The 24,366-nt window shown below is 34.4% G+C and overlaps 4 protein-coding genes and 1 long non-coding RNA gene across 9 annotated transcripts in view; 1 reads left to right on the top strand and 4 right to left on the bottom strand.

Annotated features, from left to right (window-relative positions):
• Window positions 1-201: 201 nt before the first annotated feature.
• LOC100740257 (adenylyl cyclase-associated protein 1) lies at window positions 202-19,358 on the top strand. 5 transcript variants are annotated; one of them, XM_003488280.4, is made up of 9 exons: window positions 3,903-4,804; window positions 6,003-6,215; window positions 8,276-8,630; window positions 8,716-9,000; window positions 9,139-9,380; window positions 9,459-9,637; window positions 9,710-9,916; window positions 16,687-16,830; window positions 17,041-19,358. In XM_003488280.4, the coding sequence occupies exons 1-9, from the start codon at window positions 4,144-4,146 to the stop codon at window positions 17,122-17,124; spliced, it is 2,370 nt and encodes a 789-aa protein (XP_003488328.1). In that variant the 5' UTR covers window positions 3,903-4,143; the 3' UTR covers window positions 17,125-19,358. The 5 variants fall into 5 exon arrangements, with proteins under 5 accessions (XP_012239363.1, XP_012239362.1, XP_003488328.1 ...); XM_012383940.3 differs by lacking the exons at window positions 3,903-4,804; window positions 6,003-6,215 and adding an exon at window positions 202-349; XM_012383939.3 differs by lacking the exons at window positions 3,903-4,804; window positions 6,003-6,215 and adding an exon at window positions 1,174-1,311.
• LOC112212591 lies at window positions 1,944-3,829 on the bottom strand. Its single transcript, XR_004461440.1, has 3 exons — window positions 3,476-3,829; window positions 2,986-3,377; window positions 1,944-2,925 (listed from the first exon to the last, which is right to left on the bottom strand). It is a non-coding gene; the product is annotated as an uncharacterized LOC112212591 (long non-coding RNA).
• On the bottom strand, window positions 9,925-14,324 carry LOC112212588 (putative uncharacterized protein DDB_G0282133). Its single transcript, XM_024366589.2, has one exon. It carries the CDS (start codon window positions 14,298-14,300, stop codon window positions 10,152-10,154), a length of 4,149 nt encoding a protein of 1,382 aa, XP_024222357.1. The 5' UTR covers window positions 14,301-14,324; the 3' UTR covers window positions 9,925-10,151.
• Window positions 14,524-15,222, bottom strand: LOC112212590. Its single transcript, XM_024366591.2, has one exon. It carries the CDS (start codon window positions 15,203-15,205, stop codon window positions 14,525-14,527), a length of 681 nt encoding a protein of 226 aa, XP_024222359.2. The 5' UTR covers window positions 15,206-15,222; the 3' UTR covers window position 14,524.
• A 726-nt stretch (window positions 19,359-20,084) lies between the features above and the next one.
• The window catches only part of LOC100749165, a 33,446-nt gene continuing 29,164 nt past the window's right edge, over window positions 20,085-24,366 (bottom strand). Inside the window, exons 8-13 of the mRNA XM_012383937.3 lie at window positions 23,450-24,161; window positions 22,992-23,192; window positions 21,917-22,051; window positions 21,405-21,682; window positions 21,088-21,285; window positions 20,085-20,969 (exon numbers count right to left, since the gene is read on the bottom strand). Coding sequence (XP_012239360.1) covers window positions 20,728-20,969; window positions 21,088-21,285; window positions 21,405-21,682; window positions 21,917-22,051; window positions 22,992-23,192; window positions 23,450-24,161 — 1,766 coding nt within the window. The 3' untranslated portion in view covers window positions 20,085-20,727. The remainder of the gene's footprint in view (window positions 20,970-21,087; window positions 21,286-21,404; window positions 21,683-21,916; window positions 22,052-22,991; window positions 23,193-23,449; window positions 24,162-24,366) is intronic.

Genomic DNA, 24,366 nt, shown 5'->3' with positions numbered 1-24,366 from the left:
AAATTATTTCAACAATGTGGCAAATGTATTGATTTATTGTATAAAAAAAATTATTATTGCCTTATCTTACTAACATAATAGTTACAATTCTAAAGCAATAATGTAGAATTCGGGTAAATTTGTTTTAGAGATAATATTTAAACATGGGCGCATGCGCGATTAACAATTTTAAGCTCGCGCAATAGTAAGAGTAGTACTTCCGGTATCCGGCAAACGCCCCAGTGTATGTAGTTATGTTGTCAGATTGAATTCTTGCCACTTGTGTATCGTATTTGTTGTGTTGTTATTAAGTCGATTGTCATAAAGTGACAGTGTACATATCGCTGACTTTCATTGAGGCTTTATACTGGTAAGCGAATTGTCATTAATTTATCAATACTGATTAATGCATCTCACTGCCACTAGACTCATATTAACTTTGCTGAAAACATTTTGCTATTTACGAGGTTCCGCAGTTTACATTATCTGTACTTAAATGTAATTCATATATAAATATATACATATATGTGTACTCGAAAAGTGCAATATATCGTATGTGTAAGTTGAACTATTATAATTGTTTTTTCGATAAAACATACGAAATTGCATTTGGTTTGGTTATGAACATGGTTATACTTGTATGTATATCCTGCTGTGTTTCGACTGTGAGTCATACTACGCTGCACCTGACACTTGACACCTGGTAACGTATTTTAATCCTGTACAATGTTGAAGAAGTATCTAAATCTCATTAAATAACATATTTTAATTACCATGTTTCATATTTGCCGTAAAAATTGAGATTTGTAATTTAAAAAATACAAATAACATTTTTAATGAAGGTATTTAAAATTTGATGCCTATATAAGGATATATTTATTTAACGTATGAAGTTATTCAATTTAATGCTAGATAGAAGCATTTAAATTTATATAAAGATATGTTTTTGATTACTTCTATTTAAAGGTACTGCTTTGGGATATAATAATCTTATTAAATCTTGATAATGATTAACAAAATATTCATTACCAAGATTTTGTATTATTAGGTTGGTTACATGATACGGTCCTGTGATTCTGACGCGAGATTAAAATTCCATCGTGAAAGCTGACGAAGTGAGTCCGTTATCATTATTCATCATCTACACGTCGAACGCATTAGTTTTTGTATTCTATTTATCATTATTTTGCTTATCATTATATTTTTTAACAGTCATTTGTGTGATTAGTGAAAAACGTTATTTCGAAATGTCAGAACTTAGTAAAACGATAGAAGATAATTCCCGAATGGTACCAGGTGCTTATAAAAAGGTTTTAAATATGTGGAAAAATCGTGAGTATAAATTAAAATTCTTTTATTCTCTGATGCAATATGAAAAATGATATGTACTCTATTACTGTTTATAATACTCAATGTTTGATTCATGAAAGTTTAACAAATTATCAAAAAATTAATATATTATATTAACTAATTATAATTTTGTAGTTTTTTAATGAATAAGCCATATGTGAATGCAAAAGATGGTTATGAAGCTATTATCACAACTATAATAAATATTATATTGCGGAAATTTTATGTTGAGTATGTATTCAATTCTTATAAAATAATGGTCAACATTTTATTACTTATTTTTATGTTGATCATTATGTAACATTATATAAATACATGATAATTTTTTGCTATAATTCATAATAATGGAATTTATATTACGCATTGATCGTATAGGATATAATTTAAAACATTGTAATATTTCAGTTTTAGATAAAATTTATCATTATCAGTGTAAGCTATTTGTAATAAGGCGAAATCTGATAAAGAATAAAATACGTTCATAGGTGTACCGAAAATGCGAGTCATTATGAATTATTTGATCTTCGTTCCGACCTGTCTGTGAGAAACGTCCTACGAGTTAAAATCTTTTCTGCATAAGGCACGTGTGCTTTAATATATTCTTATATCAGTAGTAATTTTATACTAAACCAGATCTTACGATTTTATTTATTGACTAACATCTCTGTTGATAGTTACATTCATGTATTCGACTGAATTAGTAATCCGTTGGACTTCTAGTTGCTGCGAAGAACAGTTACGGGTTAAAGTTTGACGGCCCTGTTAGAAACGAAGTTAGATTTCGAAAGTCCTGCGCTGCACGTGGCTCTTTACCTAAGGAACCTGCAACAATTTCGGGTCTTGACCACCCTGTGGCAGCACCGCAGAGTGCCGGTCGAAACCTAAAGCAGTAGAGCATTGCGCCGGCTGCTTCTAAAGTAGACTGTTTTAGAGGGTAGACACCTCCACCCTTACGAATCTCGTGAATTCATTCAACATTTTCATTCGCAATGTGCAATCTAACTCGAGTTCAGCTTTCTATCAAGTGTCAATAACACTGTAATATCTGGAAGTGATTTGATATCAATTGTTATTTTTTAAATATTTGGGTGGTGTTCCAAGAGCTAAACAAATTTTTTGCCAAACTATATATTATGGTATTAAGTCGACTGGTTAAAAAGGATATATAATTAAAATGAGCGTTGCAAACATTTCTTAGTAAGGATGGTACATTAATCTCGTCTCGTGCGCAATATTAATTTACATTCTTAATTACATTCTGTACGGTTGAGTTTATAAACGTGATTCATTACAGATAAATGTATGTAAATTTTCTCCGACGACCGAACGTCTGTTCATCCGCGATTCTATTCGTTACATTATTCACATGCATCGAAATTGAAAAGCATGCGCTTGTGATATCCTGTATACGTGTACGTTCATCCTTTGACTGCTACTTATCAGATTAGCTTCTGGTTCATTTTCTTTCATAAGATTATGAAAAAGACGAATGCGGGTCACGTTTGGAAGGATGTACGGTTACTGCCAGATAAAATGTCTATTCTCTCTCTAACGCGAAACTTATTTTCTTCGTACATCTTGTAATCCGAAACCATTCTAAAATAGAATTTAGCGTTTCGAAATATCAAAAAATTTGATGATCGTCCTTTTACTTACTTGCATTAGATAGGCATATAACGTTCATTTCTATATCTGTTACACTGATCTCGAAAACATAAACTTGGGCGTTGTTGGAATCGATCATCGCGCCATCAAGGGAAATTCGCGGGGAAAATACACCGTCTATACACACCGTACGATTCCTCGAAAGTGTCGTAATTTTGTTGCGAATGTTCTCATAGTTACTTATTATAAAGACGTTACGTATGTGTTCCTAGAAACTGTTGCTTGTAAATGATAAAGTGAAGATTTTTGAGTCGTTGAAACAGCAAATATAAGCTTGATAAAACTTACATAAATATTTTATCTTTGTTAATATTGACAATAAATGATAGATATAGCTCTTTCGATGTACGTTGATCGTTAATCAGACTGTTTATTAGTAGCTTCTGTAACGAAAGGAAGTGAATTGGTGTTAGTTACTAATCTTATTGTTTCGTTAAAGCGCGTATTTGATTGCTAGTTTACGATATCAGTGGATACATACCGTAAATATATAAACCGGCTGTGAACAAATGTAATTTATACCGGCTGTACATCAGACAATTTATAGTTGGTGATTCCCGTGGGAAATTCGGTTGAAACGAAATATTCGGTTGCTTGGTTGAAAAAGGCCAGCAGAGCTAAAATATTCAAGTACCAGTTTCAAATATATACGGCTGTGAGGGGTCAGCGTTGAACTTGAGCCTAAATATTAAAGTATTCTTCTATCCGCCGTTATTATCTTCAATACTATTCCGAGTCAATAATCGTTATATATTAAGAATCGTTTACCCTATTTTCTATTTACCATTGTTGCATATATTTTAATCTGTATAAAAGGAAAGGAAAAACAAAACGACACGAAATTCCGAATTAGCAGTCAATATTTTACATTGTTACGAAGTTGTCCATGCTTGTATATAATATATATTCTCTCTCTGTCTCTCTTTCTCGTTGATACCGTATGAAATGTATCGATCAATTTTATCCGGTCTTTCGAATCAATTGATTCGAATGGATCAAACGGTATCGTTGTAAAACGATCCTAGTTGATAAGAGTCGCGTGACATAACACATACCGGCTTATCGGTTTGAAAGCATCGAAAGTTCGGTTGAAAGCCGGCAAAAGGCGTTTATTGCTGATACAACGGAAATCCATAATCGATATTGACGATGTTTAAATGCTGTGTGTGCAACAAAAGCTCAAAGAAGGAGAGGTCGAACGGCGAGGTGACGAAGTCGACGCCAAAGAAAAATCAGAAAGCGGTCGATTCGCAATTAGTTGGCATTGATTCATCGAAGCTCGAGGAAAACGGGCCGACCGGTAGACAAGAGAAGTTGAACGGCGACGTGCAGAGATTTGAGAAAGTTTCTCCGTCGATGGAGAAAAACAGCGCGGAAGTGGTCGACGACCTGACCGTTAAGAGTCCGTTGCCTACCGGAAAGCGCGACGAGGTCAACGATAATTCTCTCTTGCGAACCGAAACGATAGTAAAATCGAACAATAGCAAGAACGATGACAATGAGAACGATACCAGAAATGAGGCTGATCGAACGAAACTAGAGAAGGAAGATGGCGAGGTAAACGGAAGTAAGGATGCTAATGGAAACGGAAAGGCGGAGAAAAATGATAATGTAAGCGGATACGTGGATGAGGGCGGAGCGATGGAAGCAATACTGAATTCTGGGCTTTCTGATACCCTTAAGACCAATCTTTGTGACTCTTTCGCGTATATCGAGAGAACGATCGATGATGGGCCCGAGGAGGAAGGCGATGATTCCGTTTTCGAAGCTTGCCCGAACGATACCAACGCGAATAAAAATACGCCGCCAGGTACATATATCCTTATTGCGCAGTTTCTCCTTGGTAAAGAAAATAGATATTTTTAAATTCGTTTAGAGATGAAAGATTCGCGCAGGACGTTAAATTATAGTTTCTGACAGGAAATATGGAAATGCGATAGTAATCGAACTGGTTTATGCGTTAAATTTCAATTTCGTTTTTTTGAGATACTGATTCACTCTCGAAATTACACATATTTTAATATTTACATTCATAATGTATATATATACATAATTACGTTCGTTGCCCACTAAAATGCATAATTCCGTGACCTGCGAACGAATTTTTCATTTTAAAGCAAAGTCAAAAATGGAAATATCCTACCGTCGTCTATAAATATGCAATTTGCTCATTTCACGACTCGTTCTCTCGTTGATTTTTCTACATTTCCTTACATGTGATTTACACTATTAATAACAGCGTGAAATATGTTAAAAATTCATTACAGAAGCAATTACATGCTAAATTAAGAATTTCATTATCGTGTTGGAATGTAGGATTTGAAATGCGTTAAATTATTTTGAATTATAAATGAGGAAATTGCATAATGGCTATACGAAAGTATTTCAACGCTTGTCGTAGAAAAGTTAAAATATTATACGTATTATACAAAATATTTTGAAATTTCATTAGCATATTAGACAAGTTTTAAACCAATTCGAAAACGTATATACAAGTGTAATGCAAACGTGCACTTACTGTTAGTAAAAAATTAATATGCCGGAATTATTTTTGGAATATTTTTGTAACATCGCTATTAGTTAGTTTTCGAAAGAAATTCCATTCCAAAGATCACTGTGCTTGTTAGTGTATATGTATATTTTGAAAAAATTGCATCTTTCGGATCATCCTTTTATATAGAAGACCGATAGGCATATTTCAGTTAAACATTAATGCACACTTACATAACTTACTAACATATGATAAGTAATTGATTGTTCAACTATTTTATTGATCGTCATGAAGTGTACATAGCTTGTAATCAATGTCTTGCAACTTTTACGTGCATTTACTAAATTGAATTTTGCCATTACTATCGTGATTATTACAGAGCTAACGAAATTTCAATATGTTTTGTATAAGACACATAATACATTCATAAAAATTTTCTACAAGCGTTCAACTGCATTTCGTGAGTCACTGCAGATATGTAGATAAAGATATCTATATTGCGGTGTACGATGCGCAGTTTCGTCAATTCCTCGGTGGCTTTCGGAGGAGGAAGACGGCGAGCACGACTCAGAAGAGTGCAGCGGAATGCAGGAACCACCGGCGACGCCGGTTGCTCGCGACGAACTAGCTTTAAGGCGTCACAGATTCTTCTCCGATTTGTTACACGTTACGCAAAACGCGACGGAGCACAGAGTGAGGTTTGACCCTCTAGGACCGATGGTGCACGCCGGTTAGGGTTCACCCTAAATCTATTTCTTACTTTGTATGACACTTAGATCTTCTGTTCGAGTTATTTATTTGCTTATTATTTATTTATTTATTATTATTATTTATATGAGAATATCGGATACAACCAAGCCGATCTATTCTAATTTTCTAATTATGCTTCAGAATGAGTGGAAAATACCTTGCAAGATGAGTGCGGTATGATCGTGATTTGGACACAGATGAATGATCTTAAGGATTTTTGTAAATCAAGTCCATTCTATGGCGCCTTGGAGGGCTGGAATTATTATAAATATTATTTATAATATAATATTTAGGAAAATATTTCATGTGAATAGAGATATTAGTTGAAAAATGTATGTAGTTGGAAACACCAAGAATTTTATGATTGCATCATGATTATTTAATGCGGTTGACTAAATTTATTTATATCAAGATTACAATACATGTTCCGTAAACTTAGGATAGATCTTTCTGAACAATTGATTTTAGATGAAATATTGGACAAACGTCGTGCGATGTTTCTGTTAAAACTTGAATATTATGACTAATTTATCAATATGCCACTGTGTATATATACACTGTGTATAAGAGAGTATTATATATGGTAATTATTTCTCAGGAAAATCATTTGTTTTCAAGTTGTGACAAAGAGTTTTATAACTTTACTCTGTTCCACATATTGTTACCGTCCAGTGTAGTGTTTCGTTATTATTCGCTGCATTTTTATATTTTGATCTACTTATCTTTTAACTTTTTGGTGTATTATTTCACGCTACTATCGTTTTCATTAGAAAAAGAGAAGAATATTTAAAATAATTAGAACTGTCATTAAAAATACACACCAGTGATTTCTTGTTTTTTCTTAGTTATGAAAAATACATTTTCTTTTAATTACAAGTATAAAACATCAATGAACAATATATATCTATTTTTTAATTTTATGCATATAAATAAGTTATAAATTATAAAAAATCTTTTACTTGAGTGTTTACATGATTCGTATACAGATATGCTGAGAATTTTTAATTATTAAAAACTTATTAATGCGTGAGATTCCATACAGAATGGTATCTACCCACGCGTGATTCAATTTCCACAGATTTTCTAAGAATAGGCCGCGGCACACACCCGCGTTGAATATCATTAGAACCGTAGTTTAGTTCTTCAAGCGTTTCTGAAAAGGCTACAGGATCTCGTCCGTGAAATCTTTTGTTCGTACAGGAATAATCTTTAATCAGGGGAAAGAATAACCGAGTCAGGTGTGTTTTTGTAATTTAGAGTGGCATAAGTCACAGAAACACCGGTAACGAATTAATTCATTTGTATATTATTTCATATTTAATTATAAATTTAAAAATTGTGTAATTTAAAGCAAGTTATTCTTTGACCTTAATTTTCTCGCGGTTCATGAATTTTTATAGTAATCGAAATGATGTACGCTTATTTTAAAATTTACAATGTGATTATCGTGTCTCGTTTAATGTAATCTATTATTTACAACTTTGATTTACAGTAATTATCAGGTACAATTTTATAGTTATCGTGAATTTGTTTTATATTAACATTTTCAAGTACACATAAATTTATTTATAATATTACATGTCGCTTGCAACATAATGATCTAGTGGCTGTAGATGTTAATGTAACTATTTATACGTTCATTCTATATTTAATTTAGTCGCTCTTAATGCGAACTTTCGGGAATATATTTCTTTCAATTACCGAAGATTTTCTGTTGATCGGTATTAATAATTTATTAGTTGTAAATCAACAAATTTTGTTTCATTGCCATTTCATTTTCAAATATTGGGTTTATAAAAGTATGTTTGTAGTAAAGAATATTTTATTATTACATTCTATGGATATTTAAATTTAATTTTGTTTACTTTTTGCGTGTATTTATAGTTACTTTATATAGAAACAAACAACAATGAGATATAGAAATAATATAATAATAATAGTAATACAAATAACATTGAATAGATAAAAAAATAATTTTTTTATTCACGATATTGGAGTATATTTCCATTTTATATACATATAAATGTATTGTAATTAAAGGTTGTGAAACTAGCGATAAGGAGGAACATCTAGAAGAGTTGGTAAATAGATTAGAAAACGTTACAAAAAGATTGGAAAACGTAAGAGTCCAATCCATAACTGAAACACAAGATTCTGCTGTTCAAACAAATACACCATCACCAAAGAGGTCTCAAGCAGTAAAAAATAGTGACTCAGTGCTGTCTGCCTCATCTCCTCGTTCGATAGAGAAAAAAGCAGAAGACAAATTTATCAGCATGTCAGTCGCAGGATATAAACAGTTTTTAGACGGTCCTGTGAAAGAATATTTACAATTGAGTGAAAAAATTGGTGGCGATGTAGCTACTCACAGCAAGCTTGTAGAAAAGGCATTCAAGTAAGTACTTTACTATCAATTTGTGTATTTTAAATTCCTGATATGTTTATGTAAGTCATTAAGTATTGTAAATTTATTTTCATAGCATTCAGTTGGAATTTATTCAAACTGCAGCAAGTCGTCCAGCCCCAACAAACCAATCAGAGCAAATTTCTCTTCTTGCACCCACATCTGCACAGATTCAACAGATTCAAGAGTTTCGCGAGAAAAATAGAGGATCTCAGTTTTTCAATCATTTATCAGCAATTAGTGAAAGTATTCCAGCTTTGGGATGGGTTGCAGTATCACCTACTCCAGCACCTTATATAAAAGAAATGAACGATGCTGGACAATTTTATACAAATCGTGTATTAAAGGAATGGAAAGAGAAGTAAGTTTTTATTATAGACTATTATTTCTTATAATAATAAGTACGATATCTTCTTATTGTCTTTTTCATATGTATAACAATTTGTTTTCTGGAAATTAATTACTGATGCAGAATTCATTTAGTTTTTTATATCTACAGAGATAAAGTACATGCTGAATGGTGCAAAGCTTGGGTACAGACACTAAGTGTTCTACAGGAATATGTACGTCAGCACTACACAACAGGACTTGTATGGGCAAAAACTGGCTCTGCACCAACAGGCATCCCACCACCACCACCACCATGTATGCCTCCTATGGCAGACGTAACACCAGCAGATATTATCGATGACAGAAGTGCTCTTTTTGCCGAAATTAATCAAGGAGAAGCCATTACAAAGAGTAAGTGTAACTTTTTAAATTACTAAATACGGAATTTATTAAATAATGAAATTTTTAAAATGAATCGGTATTTTACAGACTTAAAGAAAGTCACGTCAGACATGCAAACACATAAAAATCCTTCATTGAGAACCGGACCAGCACCATTTAAAGCACCAGTTGTAGATAATGCTATATCTGCAAAAACAGTGCCACCTGCAAATGCACCAATTGATAAACCTCCTGTATTTACTAGAGATGGAAAGAAGTGGCTTGTGGTAAGTAATACCATTTTGTTGTTTCATTCTATTAGTTTATTCTGTATTGACGAAATTTAATTTTTGTTATAGGAATATCACAAAGGCAATAAAGATCTGCTTATTGACAACGTGGAGATGAACAACGTAATCTATATGTTCCGATGTCATGATAGTACTTTAGTTGTCAAAGGCAAAGTTAACTCCATCGTTATGGATTCATGCCGTAAATCATCCGTTGTTTTCGACTCTGTTGTGTCGAGCATCGAATTCGTCAATTGTCAGAGTGTACAAATGCAGGTATGTTATTTATTCCCATTATCTATAAAAGATGCAACAACATACAATGCTTTCTAACATCATGTGAAAAATATATTTATTTCCAAATGAGTACATATATATACAACATAATTATACGATGTTCATGTTCTGTATTAAAAGTGTATATTACAAAAATATAATAGACATTATCAATGATGAATTTTATAAATATAGATAAATAATATTATTTATGATCTAATTTTACTTATATTTTTTAATGTTTCGACGTAAGCTTCTTACAAATGTTTTGCAATTCTTCTAGATGCATAAAATTCGATTCCTGGTGAAGAATTTCTAATAGAGCTATATATTCCTCATTGCTTAACTCTTTAGGTGTTCCGCATATTTGAAATTTGTTTAACGCTCTTTTTGTCGTTTTTGAAATATTCTCCAAATCCGATATGGATGTACTTGTATCGATAACAGAAGGTTTAGCAGTTACGTCAACTTCTTTTTGCTCGACAGACAAGAAACATAAATTTTTAAATTTAGAATTTAATAAAATGTTCGACACCGAGTCCTTTTGTGTTTTCGGTACTGATAAATTAGTTGACGTAGTTTGGTCCAGCTCGTTACCATTTACGACGGTAGAAACAACAGTAACGATTTTATGTATCCTATCCTTCTCATTTTCTGTGGAAATCCCTCGAAGTTCATCGTGCTTTTTATTGCCTTGATTTTCTTCCATCTTTTGTACACTTACTTCTCTATTTTTGATATATTCCAAAAACTTATTTGGATCCACTATTTTTGTCGAAGCGTGGTCATATTTTGTGAATATGTTAACATATATCACCATTTGTTCTTGCGTAATAATATCATTGCCAGCATTTTCATTTATATTTCGTGCGATCTGTGATGTTTTTATTAAATCTTGCTTATGATTATCAGCGTCATTTACCTTTCCTACGCAAGAGTTTACCTCTTCTATACGTGAATCTGTATTTTTTGATTTACCTTCCACTTGAATTTCATCTATTTCATTTTGATCCTTATTACTCGGACTATCCCTCCAGAACATAGTCATCGTCAGTGGTCCTCTCATCGGACTCTTAGGTCGCGATTCATTTTCAGTCTTTCGAGCTGCTTCCAGTCGACTTTTTAAAATCGGTATGCAAGATTTTGAAGACGTTCTCGGCGTTGGTGACAAAGATTTTAAAGGACCATTTGATTTTAATTTAGTTTCTAACGATTGAGTGTAATTTATAAAATTTGTATTGCTTGGGTATTCGTGTGACCGTGGTGTTATTTCTTTCGGCGATTCGTTCGTTCGAAAACTTACTTGCGATCGGGATCGTTTTCTATCTAATTTGACACTATCTCCTGTGTTACATCTAGGTTCTGCAGATAAATCACTTAATTTTGGATATGTTGTGTTTGTACTATCTTCTGCTTTGATTTGAACAGTGTTCAACAAATCGGATTTTAAACCTTTTATGTTTCGTGAAGCTATTGATCTTTTCAGTTTCTCGGATTTTGGAGTATAGTTTTCGTGGCTCCACGATTTCATTGTCGCGTTCGTTCTTTTCATTGTATTATCTCTTCTCGTCTCTCTTGAAGAAACTTGTCGTGGAGATAAATTTGACGAGATAATATTTTGTTCTAGATGTAACGTTTTCATATCATTCGCTGGCAAATTGGGTAGTGTTTCGTCAATCGAAACATTTTCTGCCAAATTGGATAGTGTTTCGTCAATCGGGACATTTTCTGCAAATAATAAACTATAATTATCAACGGCATACGCCGCTGGAGATCTATTCTTCCGAATTTCCTTTTCTTCTTTTAAAGCCTTTGCTTCTTTAATTGTATCAATATTCTCTGTACAAGATTTAGAAGATAATGAATTTTTATTAGACATTTTATTTTGGAATTTTGATAAATTTTGTTTCATATCGAATTCATCATTGGAAAGTTTGACAAAAGATTTGTCAGTGGCCATGATATTCGTTCTTTTAGTGTCGCTTGCAATACCTTTTAAATTTTCATGCTTGCTGTGTAATGTATTTTCCTTGTTATTTTGCGTACACAGATTAGAGTGTAAGTAGCCTTTAAGGTTTTTTGAATGTGTATTATTTAATTTCGTAGTAGAACTCGAGGCTTCATCTGTAAAATACATACTGCTGTGCGGAGAAATAAGATTGGAGTAAGATTTTAAAAAATCCGTCTCTTTTATTAGTTCTTTTTTATTCAGATTTGTAAATAGATTTTGTGTAACTGAATTCTTTTCATCTTGAAAGTGATCGTGTTCGTTGTAATTAGTTTCTGTTTTATTATAGTTATTCATGTTTGTAGTACCATATTTCTGAATTGTGATTGTGTTTGTTGAACACGTTTTTACATCTTTTTCATTGATAGTATCGTCACTGAAATTATTATTGACGTTCAACCAATCTAATCCTAACTTTTCTTTGTCTAATGACTTGTTAATCAGTACTGTTACAGATGGTGGTTCCGGAATGTTAGAATCATTGGACTGATTTATGCTGGATGTTAATGAATCCCGTATTAAATTTGTTCCGCACGAAGTTTCTTTACTCTCGCTGGCTGATAATTCATACATTGGATCTTCGTTTTTAACTATACCGTGCATTTCTAATGTTTTATTTATGTTTCTATGGAGCAACGTTTGTTCGATTAACGAACACGCACCAGGATTTCTTTTTAAAGTTAAATTCGAATTGCACGATAAAATTTCTTGATCTTCGTATTTTTCATTATCCAATGTACTCAATTTCAAGTTCGATATATCAGTTCCTGTGTCTTTAGTAATTCTAACATTGGTACATTGTTTCAGAGATTCGGAGTTCAGAAAATTGGAAGTTATCTCGTTGTTCGAATTTTCAACTTTCTCCGATGAAGCAGTTTCGTCCAAGTTTTGCGAAAACAATTCTACGCTATTCGTGTCCCGATTCATAAACTCATTTATATTATTTATGCGCGTGAAATGCTCTTTGAAATTCTCTTTCTCATGATCATAGTCGTAACATGTCCTTTCTTCGTTCACACTCGCTTCTGTCGTATTTAAACAACTTACAAATTTTATAAGCTTTTCATCAGACTCGTTCAACATGTCGTTTAAATATCTTATCCGTAAATTACTTGGAACTATTTCGTTCCCTTGAAAGTGGTTATGCTTTGGTAAAGATAGCTTATTTTTAATCTCATTTCCTTCCTGAATAATATTACTAAAACTAAAATATTCAGAGGGTGAACCAAGGTTTTGTTTCGAGTCCAAATATTTTTTACACGTGTCCAAGTCTTTAATTTCATTTCGTTGATTAAGGTCTTGTTTCAAATTGAAAAACATATAAGTTTTACTGTTTTTCTCGGTGGAACTGCTAACAGATTGTTCTTCCGATATAATATCCAAGAACTTCGACTGTAGATTATTGTTAACGTAAGAGTACCTACCGTGATCCGATACAGACTCGTTACTTATCTCTTCCTTCTTTTCGTCTATGTAGCATATCTTTTCCAGTTCGACACGCGTTAATAATGCTCTTTTGAATCGAAGGGCTTCTTGAAGTAATAACGCTGTCGGCTTGTCATCTAATTCACTATCCTTTGATACTTCTGTATGGCTCGAAGCTGCTGATATTATCGCATCCTCGTCAGTTTCCATTGTAACTGGATATTGATCAGAGCCACTGAATGGCTTCGCTCGATTGCCCTTCGTGTACACATCGTCTGGTATCGGTATGAAATTTTCTGATATTACCGTTTTTTTCTTAACTTTCTTTTCTTCAGAGGAATCCGATGAAATAGTATAATATATTCTTTCAGGTATTCTTTCATATTTTACGCCAGAAGAATATACAGCCTGATTATTTGGAATTATCTGTAATTCGTGGTCATTCGTAGAAGATATTTTTGCCTCGTCGTTCCTTGTAAGCAGACAATAAGGATCATTTATGTTATTTACATGATACGCGTTGAACATATTTGAATAATTTCGAATAGACGCTACTGAACTTCTGGTTGTTTCATCGCTTTCGTATTGTTCAGAGCTGTTGGAAGTTGTCCGTTGCATTTCTTTACTCCTGATATTTCTATTGGCCTTTATTTCGATATTTTCCGTGTTCTTCAAATTGTCCGTGTCTGTCGTAACTGAGACAAGCGTACTCACGATGTTTTTGCAAACGCTGTTCATTTTATCGCTATTATTATCTCGTTGTTTCTCCGAGGCTTTCATCTCGATGTTTTGCAACTCGTACATACGCAGAACATTGTGCAAGCTCTCTAATTTCTTTTTCACTTGGTACAGGGCTTCTTGAGACGTTTTCAGTTTTTTCCTCGGTTCACACGAAACCAACATCTTCGAGGTCAGTTGCTGGGGAAACACATCAGCGCAAAATATGTTCATTTTTGGGGGCAATAAACGTTTGTCAATCAGTTGTAGAACTGGATAAATCGCATTCGATAGTTCCAAACGTTGCTCGTTAATCGGCTGCTTTCTATTGATTTTTTCAAGCTTCTTCTCTTCTTTATTTTCCTCTTTTCCGTATTCATTTCTATTACACTTTTCAAGCCTTTCACTCACGTTAATCGCATCTTTTCCTCGAACGCTTCTTCGTTGCTGTAATACGATTAAACACAATCATTGACGACCTCGGACAATTTTGTCTCCAAATATAATAACTTGTTCATTTTTACCTGTGTATCCGACCAAAAATTTTTTATCGACGATTCATTGCTCATCTCGGACGAGCTACAGACTAATCCAAGATTTTTGTTGCTGTCGTGTAACTCTTTCAAATACTTTTTGCAATCGTCTATAGTTTTCGTGAATTTCTTACACGCCGGGCTCATCTTGATAGTTTCAGCGTTCTTCGAGCTTCTCCTCGATCTTTTCCCACATTTAGCGTATCTCTTCCTCGGAAACAACGGAACCGATATCGCGTTCCTATGATGCACTTGGAAATTTTCGTTTCTCAATGTCTCACGGTGCTTTCGATCGATCGCATTTTTGAACATAGAATTTAGCCTGAAAATAGAATTTATTAAGTTGTCATTCGATAATATACTTGCAACAATAATTCTGAACGCGTGACCGTACTTTACGGATATATCGCTGCTACTTTTCGATGATTTGCTGCTGTATTCGACTGGCAAGTTTTCCTTCCGCAGATCAGGGTACATCCTCTTTTTCTTTGCATCGAACAATTCGGTCAGACGATGTTCCGAAGGGTAATACTTTGAACACGAGAAGTACGATTCGTTGTGTCTAGGGCTAAAAAGATAGACCAAGATAACCGTTATTTCTTTCATTTTCTCTTTCTCTCTCTCTCTCTCTCTCTCTCTCTTTCTCTTTTTTTTAAACATCTTTTTAGCACCTTAGCAATACATGTTTTATCCAATTATTACGATCATTCGGATTGGACAGTGTTAGTCTAAGGTTTCTTAGATTCTTCTTAAAGTTGGATTTCCGAACCTGATGGGGTAAAGGCCAAGTACCATACTGCAGCTTATACGTTAGTATATTGACTTTCAGTTCAAGGTCCTCCACTTTGTATCCAACTTTATTAAGCACATCTTTATCAATGGACGCGTCGTTACCGCGTTTCCCTTTGATATATATTATTCGTAGTAATACCACGCACATAGATATTACGGCCAGTACCTTTGAATATTATTAAAGCGATTAATAGAATATCTTTATTTGATAAATACTATCTTTCTCGTTATTTATCTTTTTCTATCTTTTTCTATCTTTTTTTTCTTTTTTTTTTTTTTGAACATAGCGTTCAGATATAAAAAGTCTTATCAGTTTCAAGAACTTACCTGACCGCTATGTTCATGTATTCATAGACCTTTAATTCGATATTCATTGCACAAGTCAAAAATAATAATTCTCTGTACCCGCCAGACTATGCTTTCGTTCCTCAAGCAGTCGAGAACGTCGGTTACGATCTCGTTCCACACGTAATTTGCGATTGCTTTTGGACATTCCTTCCAGTCAACTTCGCAGATCATTCGCACAGGTTCGAGATTTCCGCCTGCGTACAGCGATCAAGCGTTTAACAACGATTTGCATTTCCAAGTTTTATTAACGAATATCATTCGTGCAAAGTTTTGTCAATGAAACAGCTTCGTTCAATTCGAATATTACACGTTAATTGGAATAAAGGAGGTGAAAGGAAATACAAAGACTGAAATCTTACCGAATTGCCAATGCATTTTGATAACGGGAGTAAGTTTGTGTCGAGTGTGAGGTGAAAATTCAACGATAGGCTCCGAAAATTTCATCAAATTCCATCTACGATTATTTCTGCCTACACTACGTGAAATGTGGAAAATCGAAAGAAACTGCGATCGGCAGTTATTGCCTCTCGACGTGTATAATATCGATAGTGTACACATATAAAGTGTGTACATAATTATAGATCAGAAGATAATTAGGCAAGATCGCAAGACCTTATAATATTCTAATCGAACATCACAAGAGGAAAACCTGACAATTATATGTTTGTTATTTTCTGATTTTATCACTGTCGCTTTAAACCGATTAAAAAGTATTATCTTAGTATACGCAATATTTCAATATCTTCGATATTTTCGTATTACATTCGATGTTATAACACGAGTAATATTCTGGAAATTACGAAGAGGATGGAACGATACGCGTTCGAATCGAGATTCAAGTAAAGGGACAATTTTTGCTGTCGTAGAATTGATTGACGATGTATGAAATTCTTCGATAATTCACAGACTATGGCATTCGATAAATTTTTTTTCTACTTTGATTGCAGGTATTAGGAAAAGTCCCCACGATCTCTATTGACAAAACAGACGGTTGTCAGATGTATTTGAGCTCGGATTCATTAGATGTGGAATTCATTAGCAGCAAGTCTAGCGAGATGAACGTTATGGTACCTCGAGGAAATGGAGATTATGTAAGTTTGACGTGTACTGGTAATTTGTACACATTTGTACAAATTTTCTTAATTTATTCTACGAGCATAAATAGGAATGTAGTTGTTCCCTTTGTACTTGAAACTTTTCTCATGATCTAATGAAACTGTTCGTAAAACATAGTGAAAGAGTTTGACCAAAAAAAGAAAAAAAAAATGTCTTTTAATCTTTTTTATTTCGCACTTTTACAGGCGGAATATCCCATACCGGAGCAATTCAAAACGACCATCAGTTCCAAAGGTCTCAGTACGATCGCTGTCGACTCACTGGGCTAAAGCCTCGATGATGACTCAATTATCCATAGCCTAACTAAATGTCTGTCTAAAAGGAGTACAGTTCATTAGAGGTATCATCGTCAGAGGATTCGTCGATCTATTATTTATTGCTTCTTTAATTAATTTAAGGTTTTAGAAAAAGGGCGAAGAATTAAAGGAGAGATGCGAGTATACACTTTTCGAAAGTATAGAACTGAATTAGATAAATCGATCGAATGTTTTAAATATTCGCAGCTCTGTTATATTGTTTCGAAGGTATTTGCCGCATTTCGTGAAGATCATCGACCCCATTCCGAACTAAATTGTAGAATCACGCTTAAAACGACGCTCAATCGATCGAGCCTTATTAAATTTTATGTATAAAAACACGCGGTTATTCGACCGCCTGTGGCTCGATATTTTGTAATATAGTCTTAATTAGATCCCTAGTAATTGTGATTCGTCTATCACGGTGATAATGGGACGAAAATGGGATCGATATTCTTCACGAATGTGTTATTAACGCACGTTGGTGCTGATACGAGGAGACTGTAGGTTCGATTTAAGTATAAAGTTATGGACAAAAGTTTTTCTACCTTCGAATCGGACCTTTTATACATTTACACCATTTTTTATTGTGAACGAACTTTTGTCCACACCGACGGAATCGTTTCTCGGGATTTTTCAATCTACTCGCTATGGAATTGCCACTCGACGTTTTCGGTGGGAGAAAAGCGAGCGCCGTACATGTCAAACAAACAGTTTCCGATGAAGCAGAAACAGAAAGCATTCGCGACTCATTAACAAAGTTACTCTGTATATTAAGCGATGTCATATATTAATGGCTTGACGTACAGAGTATGTATTTCGTTGTACGTGGGAAATATAGCAGAGGTGGATACATTACGCTAAAAGAGGAAAAGAAAAGTTTATAACATAAACTCTTTGATATGATCTTGTTTTCGAGTTACATCTTGTTTTGTCTTATTACTTACTTACCGTCAGAGATTATTTTGAAGTGAACTACCTCCAACTTCGATATAGGCGTGAGTACGTCTCATCATGGAACAGGTGAGACGTTGCACGGATTTGTAAGCAACTTTGGTACGGTAATGAATGTTTTAACATCGTCAATTAGCGTTTTATAAACTACAGATTTCAAATGTCTCCGTATTTAATAATCGAGCAAATTTGGGTCTGGAGAGTGAGCTGACTGAGAAATGGAGCCTGCACGACGTATGTGTTAGCTAAGAAAATGAAAAGATTTGTTGTAATACAAAACAAGCTGTAACTGGAAAACCAGCTCATATTTATCTGAACTTTTTTTCTTATTTTAGTGTGCTGGATTTATGCCTAGAGTGTATTTCCTATATAGAACGAGATAACTTGAGACTTTTGCACCATTAATACTTTACATATCGTTTCCTTATAGTATAGAATGCATTAATTCAATCACGTAGAACGTAACTGATTGGAAAGGAATTATTTCGTGCCAGTATATATTATAATACACTTTTCATTGAATTTTCAAGTTTGTGCTTTCAGTTTGCGAGTCTTCCGTGTTCATCGATGTTCATGATGTGTAAATAGAATGGGACGCTGAATTTATTTAATGAGAAACAAATCGATCGTTTATGCGCGTGCGTTTGAGAACTTTCAGACTCGAAAGGTATTTTTCGAGACCACGTGAGATGAAAAATGATCAGGAATAACGGTTGTGCTAAAGTGTCGATGATCCAGCCGCAAAGGATAGATATTCCCCGAAACGATAAATGAATTGTAAACTCGATATTGAATTTTAAAAGCGTGCTGTTTGAACATGACGTAAATTACATTGTGATTTTTACCTCTTGGTATATTGTGCTAATCGTAGGTATAATCTAATATTAGAACTACTTAAAGGCACGATCTAGAATAACATGATCATAATAGGATAACAATGAAGCAGTTCGATCCTTTTTTACCAGAGAAAAAGACGAAGGAAAAACTCGAAAGAGACACGACCTTTTTTATAATTTATATACTTACATATGTACGTATGTAGTACTATGCCCGTTTGGTTTTAGGATGAGGATCGTTTGACTGAGATTATTTACCATTAAGGATCGCACTGCCTGTAATGCCGTAATCTTTATCAGCCTTCGTTTTAATATCGATAGAGTATTATATGGAGAATAATTGATATTTATTTCTGAATATGATTTTCAGTGCTATTTCTAATTGTCCTAATAAAACAAATTAATATTCCACTCAAATCTTGTATTCATAATTCTTTTCGCTTTTCAACAACTTGGAACACGATTAAAGTGTTTTAGATACAACAAGAAATTACAGTCCCTTCTCATCGAATCAGGCTCGCATACATAAATTCTACTTTTCTAACTACTTTTCTAACATGCTATATCATGTTCTTGATTATTCAAATTATTACTAAATGCACAGACTATTATATACAGATAGAAATTATTTAATTTATTAAATTTCTTACTACACCATATTGAAAGATATCTCCGTATCTTTATGGTCAGACAATTCATCTGATTTCGAGTGTCATCGAAGAAAACGTCTCTCAATACTCAATCACGAGTCACTGTAATTATTAATAGCTAATACAATTTTGTTATTACAATTTGCTCGTGGCTCTCCTACTAAGAAGAAGATGAAAGACGTTGAAAGTTTTGTACAGTCTTGATTCAATGATTTGGGACTTCCGTAAACGGCGTCTTTTCTTTTCTTTTGTGAAAATTCTTGTTTATTAGCATCAAAAGAATCTTTTTACATAATTAGATACGACATATATACATACACGTTACGTTAAAAATCTTCGAACTTACGAAGAGACTGAAGTAATGAGCACGATATAACGTGGCCTTGAGATTCGTTTCGTAATTTAAGCAAAAGAATCAAAATGCCAGGTTCGACTATATATCCCTATGCTAGCAAGTATTTCTGAGTCGATCACGAGTGACTCAGCAATACTATTCTTCGCGACTATCCGTGCTATTTTCGTACGAATCGAGTCGCGAACAATCTTCTAACGCATAGTCATTAGTAGATTTATTCATATAACTCAAACGTATTAATGTTAACTATCAAACGCAAAGATAATTGTATAGAAGAGTATAAATCAGTGTTAACAGTATCGTTAATTATCATTAATAATCGAAACTCTTTACAAATATTTCACACCGATGTACGATACACTCTCTAACATTTATCTTCAACTTTTGATTTCTAGCTATGTATTGCACATCTATGTAAAATCAACGAATATTTAATATTTCACAGCAACACTTCCAACGATGGAAAATTTCACACTTTAATCGTGAGACGTTTACTTAATACCTACGTTTCTATTAATTACCTTTATATTTATTTAAACATTCGTCTTTTCCCTAACGTTTTGTCCCTTCCATTCCAACTTGTAATTGACAGATAATATTTTCACTATTTTTGTCTTTTATAAATTTATACCTTTTCAATATAATATTATGATCGCGATATCGTCGTAAATACGAATTTTAATATTATATTATAAACGTAAATTTATAAAATTCTCTAGTAACTGATTTGTTCGTTCAATGCGCGTGATTGGACAAATAAATACGATCAGTCTTCATTTCACTACAAATTAAGAGGGCAATTACGTTCGTCGCTACCGTCCGAACATTCTAAGAACCCGTTGCATATTCGAGATTTCGGTAGACATTCGCCTAAAGGACATCGATGACCTTTGCACGAAGCGATCGAGGATCGGATATCTTCCCTGGAAATCGCATACTCGATCCAAGGAAGATAGTGGTGTACTTTCGTATAGACTCCAGGTCTTCCAGGTCTCGCGCAACCATATCCATTTGAAGTGATGCCTGGAAAGAAGGACCAATTAATATCTGAACAGTATGACAAGGCTACTAAGTACAGATCAATATTTCAAGATGGTAAAGATATGCTGTTTGATAATAATATATCTTTTCTTCTTTTTACCGTGCAGGGTGTACTTGTTGTCTGATCCTGAGCAAACCAACGGCCCACCACTGTCTCCCAAGCAAGCGTCTCTTCCACCATCCTTCAAACCTGCGCAAAGCATTCCTGACGTTATCCTGTACAATGGAAGAAACAAAGTTTTCCTTCGACACTCCTCCGTGGAGATTACCGGAAGTTGCACTTCTTGCAGGGTATCCGCTGCTCAGAGGAAACATATTTTTTTTATACTTTTGGTATATCGTTATAGACCAGTGTATCTTTACGTGGCTAGTTTTTCTTTTGTTTTTACGAATACCTGACAAATAATCGTAACTTACGAAATATTCTTCCGATCTCGAATAACTGTCCCCATCCGGTAACGGTGCACGTAGTGCCACTTTTTGGTTCTGACTCTGGAAGACACACTGGTCGAACGTAGTCGCTGAATGTGACTGGTTCTTCGAGCCTCAGCATCGCTATGTCGTTTATGAATCCGTTATCGATGTAATCAGGATGCAGGGATATGTGATCTAAACGTAGCACTTGCTCGTACGGGCTCGGGAAGCTTCCTCTGCGAGTCGCTCCGATTCTTGCGACCCAATACTCGTCCTGAGCACTGCGACAGATATCGGAATACACCATCAGGTTGTTGCATCAATTTTTCCAACTCCATAAAATGTTCGTATATTTTCCAGTGTATCGATTAGCCTGATCTTAATGTTAAAACTTGAATCGTCCTTTCGTATCTTTCGTTTTAATGTACCCTCTTTATTATATTTCGCTTTTCGATATTTTTTCTTTCGATCGATCTAATTATCTTTATTTGAGTTAACAGTACACTATTACTTACTGATAGAAACAATGTGCGGCAGATAAAATCCATCTTTCGTTAATCAGAGCTCCACCACATTGATAATCGCCTTCCTTGTACAGAGCTACTTGCCATGGCCAGCTTCCAGCCGATGAACTTCCACCTCCGACTATCCTGCAACGTCGTGAAACATTCGATCTGTTTCAATGTATACATCTTAAATAAGTAGTTCGTTTTATCAATGTATTATGTTTATATATTGTAATGTACAATTAATAGATTTGCATGCATTTACGAGAAATTTGAAACTGTGAAACTGCACGGAATGCACATAGTATGCGAATTTGCACGAATATCCGTAGTCTAGTGACAGCTACGAGATTATAAAATTGTTTATTTTTTAAATGAAAATTGAAATATGTCGACAGTAATTCTTTTAAATCGATAGTTACGTCCAAGAGTCTTTTGAATTAATGTCTCTTGAAAATAGAGACCAAATCTATCAAGGCATTTAAATTTCCATTTCGCAACTAAAACACCTTTCAAGTTACTTAACACGAGTTGGTCTAATCTTTTACTAAACCGAACAAAAAGCTACGTTGATAATTTCAAAAATATAAAATTTCATTAGAAACGAAAGGAGTACAATGGTATAACAAATTTCTCATCGTAATGCAAAACTGCTTGATTCTAAATAACGATGTTATTATTAATATCCGATCGTTTCCAATTACAGGTAAAGCACGTTTCACAGTAATCACTATCCCTCGACGAAATTTAAGAATGATCCTAAACTACTGAAAAGTACCGTTAAAAAACGAAGACGACAGTCTTTTTCCGGCGGAGCTAACTTAATATTCTCACGAGTTTCGATAAAAATTTACGAGCGTATATATCACAGCAGGTATAGTTACTTATCTCGAACGACGACGATGACCATAACGATCGCGATCATACTAATTTTATGCACATCTTTTTTAATATCGTTTTGCCATCGATACATCGCTATTATGCAGGCACAAAGGTCATTATCCTCGAATGCATTTGTATACAAATAGTTTTGTAAATGATCCGGTCGGCATATAATTATGAGAAACTGGTTCAGTGAGTGTACCTGGCCTGGGATGGGGCCTGAGTTCTTATCCCACATTCAAGGTTCTTGCACTTGACCCTGAGAATCTCGCCAGTCGGACACTCGGAAGGCTTGAAAGTCAAGATCGTTTTATCGAAAGGTTTCTCGTTGTACGAGAGTGTGTAGTACGATCTCACAGACGTTGGATTTTCGTCCAACACCTTCTCCACGGTTTCGTAATCTCTGAAAGTTGTCGTACATATTGGTCACATTTGAAACGAATCTGAAATTGCACTTACAAATTGCAAGAATCTAATGAAACACGTTGCTTGCGACGCTAGAAGTATTTTTACCAACAATTGAGGAATTCTTTTCATTAGTAAAATTTCAAATCTACATCGAATCTTCCAAATAAATTCTCGCTTTCCTATGTATCGTACGGCAAAATCTTTTAACCGCAGCAGGCGATATTTCATCCAATAAATAAACCGAATACTTACTGGTATGTAATTGCCTTGCAAACAGCTCTACCAAGATCCTCGATAGACCAAACAGTTTGTCTCTCTTGCAGAAGATTATCCATTCCAGTCAAACACAATTTCCCCCATTTTCCATTTTTCCTGATATTTAAATAACCCTTCTCGTTATAATTATTCACTTCTTTCTTCAAATTCATTATCGACGTTTTATCGTCGTTTTTCGCATTTACGTGGATCGAGTTGCCACGCGTCAACATGTGTTTCACGTTCGGCGATATTTCTCTTCCGGAAACGAGAGTCGTAGTAGCGTTGCTGTGTTCGCGATTCTCGAAAAATGTTCCACCTTCCTCGATCACAGACTCGTCATTGGCTCTTATCACTTTCTCTAATCGTATATCATCTTTAAACGCGTGCAAAGTTGTCGACTCGAAGATGGACGATTCCACCGCTTCTTGATCATACAGGGCGTCCTTGTTAGTGGTGGATTCTATCTCTGAAAACTGCCCTTCGAACGATGGATGTGCATCTTTGGTTACGCTGATCTCGGAATTAATGTCCTTCCTGGCAAGGCTACTCGTTTCATCGTAATTTAACGCCGAATCGTCTTCTATCAGCGCCGCGCACTTCTTCTCGTCCTCTCCGCCTGGACAGTCGGTGTAGCCGTTGCAAACTTTGTCTTGGTTTATGCAGGTTCGACTGTTGCCGCAGACGTATTGGCCTTCTTGGCACCAATCTATCGAGTTAGAAAATTATCGATAAATCTTTACCAAGTACAGAATCAACTAGGATTTTGTTAGCGTGAATTGTTATATTTCTAACGAGTTTATTAATTGCTGTATTTTCGAACATGTTAATCCTGCCATAGTCCTCGAATTTTTATCGCAATCTCGTCCTCGTTTTAATAAACGAGCACGCCTACAATGCGTTAAGAAAATATT

Source organism: Bombus impatiens, unplaced genomic scaffold (genome assembly GCF_000188095.3).
Source record: "Bombus impatiens unplaced genomic scaffold, BIMP_2.2 scf_0225, whole genome shotgun sequence".
Lineage (NCBI taxonomy): Eukaryota > Metazoa > Arthropoda > Insecta > Hymenoptera > Apidae > Bombus > Bombus impatiens.
The sequence above is the reverse complement of the archived record's forward strand: the minus strand, read 5'-3'. Positions and strand labels throughout refer to the sequence as shown.

Excerpts from the sequence above, each read along its gene's own strand:
- LOC112212590 (XM_024366591.2), bottom strand. The coding sequence starts at position 15,205 with ATGAAAGAAATAACGGTTATCTTGGTCTATCTTTTTAGCCCTAGACAC.
- LOC100740257 (XM_003488280.4), top strand. The coding sequence starts at position 4,144 with ATGTTTAAATGCTGTGTGTGCAACAAAAGCTCAAAGAAGGAGAGGTCG. Across the intron at positions 4,805-6,002 it reads GAATAAAAATACGCCGCCAG|TTTCGTCAATTCCTCGGTGG; the intron begins GTACATATATCC and ends TACGATGCGCAG. Across the intron at positions 9,917-16,686 it reads GTCAGAGTGTACAAATGCAG|GTATTAGGAAAAGTCCCCAC; the intron begins GTATGTTATTTA and ends CTTTGATTGCAG.
- LOC112212588 (XM_024366589.2), bottom strand. The coding sequence starts at position 14,300 with ATGAACATATTTTGCGCTGATGTGTTTCCCCAGCAACTGACCTCGAAG.